General features: G+C 48.5%; 1 protein-coding gene across 2 annotated transcripts; it reads right to left on the minus strand.

Moving 5' to 3' along the window:
• Positions 1-3,066: 3,066 nt before the first annotated feature.
• LOC124988293 (class I histocompatibility antigen, Gogo-B*0102 alpha chain-like) lies at positions 3,067-6,583 on the minus strand. Of its 2 annotated transcripts, XM_047557650.1 has the most exons (8): positions 6,432-6,583; positions 5,880-6,149; positions 5,383-5,658; positions 4,520-4,795; positions 4,273-4,392; positions 3,855-3,887; positions 3,671-3,718; positions 3,067-3,505 (listed from the first exon to the last, which is right to left on the minus strand). In XM_047557650.1, the coding sequence occupies exons 1-7, from the start codon at positions 6,502-6,504 to the stop codon at positions 3,675-3,677; spliced, it is 1,092 nt and encodes a 363-aa protein (XP_047413606.1). In that variant the 5' UTR covers positions 6,505-6,583; the 3' UTR covers positions 3,067-3,505; positions 3,671-3,674. The 2 variants fall into 2 exon arrangements, with proteins under 2 accessions (XP_047413606.1, XP_047413607.1); XM_047557651.1 differs by lacking the exon at positions 4,273-4,392.
• Between the last annotated feature and the right edge of the window lie 1,891 nt (positions 6,584-8,474).

Here is an 8,474-nt window from a genome sequence, read left to right on the forward strand (position 1 = left end):
TTCTTAGGACATTGGGAGCCGTGCCCTTGAAGGACATTGTTGGACACCACTCCCTTCTTACTCTCCGTTTCTCCTGGTGAGGAGGTGAGTGGTTTTGGTCTGCCCAGTGCTCCCAACACGATGTGCTGCCTCTCTACAGGTGTGAAGTGGCAGGACTTCATGGACTTCACCCTCCAAAGCCATGAGCCATCATAAACCTTTCCTCTTTATAAGTGAATTATCTCAGGTATTTGGTTATTCTGACAAGAATCTAACACAGTAATATACCTTGAGTCTTAAAAAATCAAAACTAATATTTTTCCAGTTTGGGGAAATGCCTTGGAATAAGAGTAAATTTTCTCCATGAATTTCTGCCCACATTTATAGTTTGAATTAAAGAATTGTTACTGTACCTCTCTACTTTGGATACTTCTTCCATTTTATGTCTTCCTTCTAACTGATTTTAAGGGAAGAGGCAACCTTAAACTCATGTCAGTAAAAATGGAATCACCACGAACTGATTTCTTCCTGCTGTTAATCTGACGCCAGGTGGAGGTTGGAACACCGTTCTCTCTAGAGCAATGCTACTCAGATGTGTACTAAGTGCACTAGCACTGAATTGTGAAATGTTTGTTATCAACCCACAAGACACATGCAGAGAGTGAGCAAAGACAGCTCTAACACCCCTTGTCCCAGAATGACACCAGTCAGGCAAAAGATGCATCTTTGTTTCAAGCTCTTGTGTCTTTGCATCAAGTTTGATCATCATCTGTTGATATAGCAGTTTGAACAACTCAGCTTAGCATCTCCCCTGAGGGCCTGCAAAGTCCTGTCCTCACACATGCCCCTGACAATCTTCCCTTCTTCTTTGGTGCATCACTTGTCTTTTTGATTACAGTGTCACAAATTTTTGGTCCTCTCTTTCTTCCTCTTTCTCATACTCCAGGTGAAGTGACCAATCTCTCCACCAAAGGAGAGACTAGTTCCCTGCAGTTTCCCTGCTGCCTTGCTAGTCTTTCCATCTCAATTCTGTTCTTAGCTCAGCAGTTAGTGTGATGCTTTCAAACGATGCGCCATGTCTGCTTTGCTCAAAACTGCCTCGCTCCATGCAAGATTCCTCTGCCAACCTCCAGAACTTGTGACTGACCATGCCTCTGAGCTCCTCTTTGACTCTGCTCAGGACATCCCAGATCCTCCCTCTCCCCAGAACACACACACAGGATCCTGCCCTGGTGCATTGCAGGGCAGCTTCTTCCTAAGTAGAAATATCTTCCTCATGGAATCACCATTTGACCCAGCTATCCCACTCCTTGACCTATACCAAAAGGACTTAAAATTAGTATACTACAGTGATACAGCCACATCAATGTTCATAGCTGCTCAATGCACAATAGCTAGAACCAACCTAGATGCCCTTTAATTGATGAATGGATAAAAAGACTGTGGTATATATACACAATGGAATATTACTCAGTCATAAAGAATAATAAAATCATGGCATTTGCAGGTAAATGGGTACAGTTGGAGAATATCATGCTAAGTGAGATAAGCCAATCCCAAAAAACCAAAGACCAAATGATCTGACCGATAAGCGGATAATGATACACAATGGGGGATGGGAGGGAGGCGAGAATGGAAGAAGGATGGATTGTATAGAGGAAAAAGAGGAGTGGGGACATGGTGGTGGGAAGGAAAAATAACAGGATGAGACAAACATGATTACCCTATGTACATGTATGATTACACAAATGGTGCGACTCTACTTCGTGTACAACCAGAGAAACAACAGTTGTACCCAATTTGTGTACAATGAATCAAAATTAATAAATAATTTTTAAAAAGATCTTCCTCCAAACATCCTGACAAATTCCTTCATGACCTTTAAATCCATCCTTAAAGGTCACCTTGATAATAAGTTCTATGCTGACTACCCTAGTGAACAGCTATCTTCCCTGTCCCCACACACCCACTCTGACACCTGCCCTCCAATACTTACCACCTAATGTGAGCACTGTCCTTATTCACCAGCTTACAGTGCGTCTTCTGTCCTACAGAACACAGGCTCCACCAGGGTGGCACTCTTGGTTTGTTTTCAGTTCCCTGATGTATCCTAGGTGCAAACTGTGTGTCACCTATTCAGTACTCAAGAAATGAGAGTGGAGAGAATGTCAGTGTCAGCCCCTCCCTCTTCTAGAGACACTCACTTTATTAAAGAAGCCTCAGACCAACTGCTGCTGTGGCACCTGCAGCACAGGGCTTCTCACACAGGGGTCAGAGCCATCTGGGCTTTTCCCACAAGTGCTGCCCCCCCTCCCTGCACACCAGCCCCCTGTGCTCCCCAGCACCAAGCACATTTCGATCTTCAGAAAAGATGGTCCTTGACTGAGAGGTCATATTTTCCAACTAAACAGAAACCTCTCTTAGACTCTGTTTTCTCTATCCAAGAATCTGTAATGGAGCAAGTTCTAGGATTATTGTTGCTAAGGACAATGAAGTTGTGGAACAGAGAATAGGGAATACCAAGAGGATTTAATCTAAGATGAGAATCATGAGATCCTTCCTCTCTGCTCTTCCCATAATCTGGCTCACTTAAAAATATTGAAGGAATGATGAAAAATTCAATCCAGGAAACTGCTCTCGGTTTTGTGAAACAATGACAGGAAAAAGGACTCCTGCTGCTGTCAAAGTTGAGAGACACCCAGAGGAGGATGAGAAGAGAACTGTTACTTAATAACCAGAAAAGGGATAATTCTCTACAGAAACTGAGAAACAAAAAGAGATGGGAGCAGGTTAGACTCAGGTCTCAGCTATGCTGACCCACTGGCATGCTGGCCTCCTGGCCCATGGTGCTGGGACAGGACCAGCCCTGGTGATGCTTGAGTCACCATCATCACAGGTCCTGGTGGGATGATGTTCAACTGAAGGGACAAGGACTAAGGAGCAGGGAAGAGATTGTAACTGAGGAGTGACCACATCAAGGCGCAGGATGCACTGAGCACAGACTGGGTGCCACCTTGTCCACCCTCAGCTCTTTTCATCCTTCTCCAGTCCCCACCCGCAGCAGACGCAGCACAGCAAACACACAGATCCTGGAAGGTTTCAGGTTTATTTTCTCTCAGAAATTTTAGAAATTCTCTTGTCATTTAATTAACCGTCAAGCACACTTCAGGCCACAAATTTGAAATACAAAACAATATCCAGATTCTGTTTTTTAATAGGTAAGAAAGAAGCTACAGCCCAGAGCAACATAAATCTAAATCAGGACTGAAGACATCCAGCCTCATATCTGCTACAGAGGAAAGCTGATTCAGGAAGGGAACAGACAGTGTGGGGAGGGAGCTTGGTGATCAGGGATGTGCTCCTCTCTCCATTTCCTCACATGATGATGACAGGAACACAGGCACATAGACACAGTTAGATGCCAGCTGTGCAGAGAAGTCGGGATCTCTTGAAGTCACAGTGGGGAGCAGGAAGAGAACTGAATTATTTCTGTGGTGCTCAGTCCCACAGAAGGCTGCTGTCTCAACTGTAAAAGTGTTATGAACAAATTCAGATCACTCATTGTAATGGAGACACCATGAACAACCCATTGAACACTCAAAATGTCAAAAATCCTTGCGAAATTCCCTGTAACCCAGGAGTCTCCCCGTACCCCAACCCCTCTCCCTCTTCAGACCCTCCAGGGTCTCACCTTTTTAAGCAGTCAGAGACACATCAGAGCCCTGGGCATTGTCATTACCTGAGGAGAACAAATAGAACCCGGTCAGAGTCCACAGGAGATGTGGGCAATGGAGAATCATGGGATGGATCAGCTCCCCATGGCTCCCCACCACACTATCCCCTGGGCTTCAGGGATCACTGTTCTTCATACTTACAGGCAGCTGGTGCATAGGTCCCTTTTTTTACACCTGTGGGAAGAAAGCATCCTGTGAGGGAACAGGTTGGGTCTTAGAGCTACCTCCTAGTGCTGGACACTGGGGAAGTCTCCACAACTGTGCTGCAGATGTAGGGAAGGATCAGGAGACGAGAAGAAAGTAGATTGGTAGGAATGGAGAAATTGTTCTCCTGGCTGTTTGTCCTCAGCAGGGAAATTCCCCTCTGGCCTCTAAATGATGGGAATTAGGTCCACATAACCACAAAAATCAAGAGGTTTTATTTGTCCTTTAATGTCTATGTGATTTACAAAGAGTAAACAGTGTAGATGTCACTTCCCATTAACTAGGCAGGGCTCACTTCTACCAGGTACCTGAAACAACCTGTGGGACAAAAATTCAGAGCCTGCACTTTTCCTACCTCTGTTTTTCTTATTCTTCCACAAGACAAAAGCGAACACAGCTCCAATGACAGCAAGGATTCCAGCAAGGATTCCAGCAACAATTACCACAGTGGGGATGGTGGACCAAGTGGGTGGCTCTGGGAGAGGAAGGGAAGTGAGGTGAGGAGCCCTGATCCCCAGCTCTCAGTCCATACCCTGCTGAGGGTCTCCAGAAAGTCTCCTGCTCTCCTGACAACAGGCTCTGTGTCCTCACCCCCTCCTTACCCCATCTCAGGGCCAGGGGCTCAGGCAGCCCCTCATGATGCACATGGCACGTGTATCTCTGTTCCTCTCCAGCAGGCACCACCACAGCTGCCCATTTCTGGAAGTTTCCATCCCCTGCAGGCCTGGTCTCCACAAGTTCCATGTCCTGGGTCAGGTCCTCCCCATCTCGTTGCCATATCAGGGTGATCTCCTTAGGGTAGAAGCCCAGGGCCCAGCACCTCAGAGTGATGTGTCCTTCAGGGCTAGTGTGGTGAGTCACCTGTGTCTTTGGGGGGTCTGAGAGAACACCGAAATTCAGACATTTTGGCATTACCTCTCATGAGTCACTGAAGTAGCCATCACATGACCATTCTGAGAATGGACAACGTGATTGGGGTGGGGGAGGAAGCACAAAACCTAGACACAAGCTGGGACCGAGGCTTCCGGCATCATCTATTCATTGGAAAGTTCTAGAATTAGATGGGGACAACCTCGTGGAAGTGGCTTAGGTCCCTGAGAGGGACTTCAGATTCCCTTTGGGTAGAGGCTGAGACATGTGGAAAAGCTGGAGTCCGACCTCCAGAGACACTAGGCTGGAGTGGACCTGACAGTCTGTCCTTGACGCCAAGACTGCCGCCAGGGAACTGTGGTCAGTTATTTCTTCTTTCCCACCAGCCAGGGAGAGAGAGACTGCATCCCTCACTTGTCCTGAGAGAAAGCGGCCTTCAGTTCCTCTAGGACAGCACCTGGGAATCCAGGCCCACCCGCCTCCCTCTGGAGAGGAGCAGGGCGGAGTCCAGCGTGGGTGCCACTCTCCTCCCCTCACTGTGGGAAGCTGACAGAAAGATCTACAGGAGACCAGAGGGTGTCGCAACGGCTCATACCCGCGCGCTGCAGCGTCTCCTTCCCGTTCTCCAGGTATCTGGCGAGCCACTCCACACAGGTGCCCTCCAGGTAGGCCCTCTCGCCCTCCGCGACACCAGCCGCCTCCCACTTGCGCTGGGTGATCTGAGCCGCCACGTCCGCCGCGGTCCAGGAGCGCAGGTCCTCGTTCAGGGCGATGTAATCCGCGCCATCGTAGGCGAACTGCCGGTACCCGCGGAGGAGGCGTCCGTCTGGCCCCACGTCGCAGCCATACATCGTCTGGAAGGTGTGAGAGCCTGTCCCCGCCCGCGGTCAGCCGCGTCCCCGCCCCGCCCCGCCCGCCCCCGGTTTGTCCCTAAACTGAAAACGAAACCGGGTCACAGTCCCCGCGGGCGCTTTCTGGGTCGAGGGTCCCCGCGGGCCCCTCAGCCTCGGGTGAAGCTCGGCCGGGATCCCTGACGACCATCCCTGAGGGACACGGGGGGTCGCGACCTCCGACAGGCCGGGGGTCACTCACCGCCCTCGCTCTGGTTGTAGTAGCGGAGCGCGGTGTCCAGGTTCACTCGGTGAGTCTGCGCGTGGCCCTTGGCATTCTGCGTGTTCAGTTCCCAATACTCGGGCCCCACCTTCTCCATCCAGGGCGCCCGCGGCTCCATCCTGGGATTCTCGGCGTCGCTGTCGAAGCGCACGAACTGCGTGTCGTCCACGTAGCCCACTTCTATGTGCCGGGGGCTCCCCGCGGCCGGGCCGGGACGTGGCGGTTTCGAATACCACATGGAGTGGGAGCCTGGGGGCGGCAGCCGCTGAGACCCGCGACCTCCTCCGACCCCGACCCAGGTCCCAGGGCGAGGACGCCAGGAGGAGAGGAGGGGGCTCAGGACGCTGAGGGGCGGCGGGACGCGGGCGGGCAGGACTCGGGGGCGGAGTGGAGGGTCAGGACCGGCCGCGCCACGCTGGGAGGGTCCGTCCCGGGGGCGGCGGGACGCGGCTTCCCGGGTCCTGAGGCTCAGGGGACGGTCCCCCCCGCTCCTCCCGCGCAGAGGCCGCGTCCCTCCCACCCCGCACTCACCCGCCCTGGTCTGGGTCAGCGCCAGGGCCCCCGAGAGCAGCAGCAGCAGCGTTCGCGGCGCCATCACCCCCATCCTGCAGCTCTGGAGAGTCTGCGTCCCGGCCGCTGGGCGGGGACTTTAAAGCCGAACCGCGGCGACGCTGATTGGCTTCTCTGGGAGCAGGACGGGCAATGGGAGTGAGACCTGGGGCGCGTCAGCAGCGTCCAGGCAGAAGGACCGGACCCAGGTTGGGGAGAAGGAGAAGTGAAACTGCAGGAGATCGGGAATCCCCAGCGCTCTGTGTCCACACCCCGGACACCGCTCCCGACGCTGAGCGCCACGCCCAGGCTGGGACTTTGCCCTGAACCCTCCTGTGTACTGATCCTTCTTTGTCTCACTGTCCCTTGATTCCTGCCTCAGGGTGCAAATCTGCAGTTCTCAAACGTTTTTGTTGAAGGATCTTTTTTTTGTAATTAAACTTTTATTTGTTGTGATTAGTTAACATGACAGTAGAATGCACATTCATACTTCATATATAATGGAGTATAATTTCTCATTCTTCTGGTTATCCATGATATAGAATCCCACCAGTCGTATGGGTACCTATGTACATAAGGTAATAATGTGTGATTCATTCTACTCTCCTTCCCTTCCTCACCACCTCAACCTAATCTACAGTAACTCTATTCTTCCCTAGCCCCTCCCTCCATTGTGAATTAGCATCGCATATCAGAGAAAACATTTGACTTTTGGTTTTGGGGGATTGGCTTATTTCGCTTAGCATTTTATCCTCCAGCTCCATCCATTTACCCACAAGTGCCACAACTTCATTCTTTTTTAAGGCTGAATAATAGTCCATCCTATAACTTCATTCTTTTTTAAGGCTGAGTAATATTCCATCCTATACATATACCACATTTCAAAATCCATTTGTCTGTTGAAGGGCATCTAGTTTGCTTCAGGATCTTTATAGTCTCTAAGAAAGTAGTGTGCACTCCAGAGGTAATCATGTTTATGTGGATTATGTCTATCAATATTTGCCATATTAAAAATTAATTCCATTTTAAAGATATTTTATTCCTTCTGAGTATTAATAACTAATTACATGTGACGGAAACAGTAGTTTCAAAGAGAAAAACTCTTTTCCAAACTCAAAAGATTTAATTGGAAGACTGGATCATTTTACTTTTTACAATTTTGAAAGTCCTTTCATTTGTCATTGGAGAATGCAAGCTATTCATATCTTCTGCATTTAACGTGTGACTTTGGTTAGAACAAAGAAATGCAACCTCAGGGAAAGATCTAATAAGAATGTTTTTATAGCACTTTCAACAGCTGTGGCTATTCATCTTTGATACTACACTAAGTTGACAGAGTGTTAGCTTCTTAAAAAGGTTCTTTGCCATGTGGACTCTGAAAAATTATCATTGAATAGTTCATATTCTGTCGCATTAAGCCTGTGGGTGTGTATTGCATATTGAATGGATCTTGTGCTAATGCATGATATTTTTGTAAAGTCATGCACTGTTTGTCCAAATTATAGAGACCTTCTAGAGTTAACTATTTAAATGTGAATAATCAATAGGTCATATGTTGATGTTTTCACAGATTTCACCAGAAAGTGTTGTAGGTACTTGGGAGTCTGTCAGGTTGATAGTGGTGGATGCAGGCTCTCCCGGAATCTTATACTCTCTCAAGAGCATATATTTTATCATTGAAAATATTGTTGTCTATGGATTATCTCAAAGGGACAGACTCAGTTCGTTTTTTAGAATGCTGTCCAAATATTGAAATCTAAAGAATAGTTTCTCTGTCCTTCATTTTTGAAGCAGGAATGGTGTTCCAAAAAATGGGACTGATACAACTCACCACATGGCTTTTGTTGACACAGACACCCTACCTTCCAATGTAACAGCAGTGCTTATGTGTACTTCCCATTCTATCAATAAATGTTTTTATAATGTGGATTATGAAATGGCAATTTAATAAAGCTAATGACTTTTAACACTTCAACCCAGAACATGTTTAAGTGAACTTACATGTTTTCCTTTCTGCAGTTAAAA

Source organism: Sciurus carolinensis, chromosome 7 (assembly GCF_902686445.1).
Source record: "Sciurus carolinensis chromosome 7, mSciCar1.2, whole genome shotgun sequence".
NCBI lineage: Eukaryota > Metazoa > Chordata > Mammalia > Rodentia > Sciuridae > Sciurus > Sciurus carolinensis.

Coding starts and splice junctions, on each gene's coding strand:
- LOC124988293 (XM_047557650.1), bottom strand. CDS start 6,504: ATGGGGGTGATGGCGCCGCGAACGCTGCTGCTGCTGCTCTCGGGGGCC. Junction 3,888..4,272: donor GAAGAATAAGAAAAACAGAG/GTAGGAAAAGTG, acceptor TTCTTCCCACAG/GTGTAAAAAAAGGGACCTAT. Junction 3,719..3,854: donor GACCTATGCACCAGCTGCCT/GTAAGTATGAAG, acceptor TGTTCTCCTCAG/GTAATGACAATGCCCAGGGC.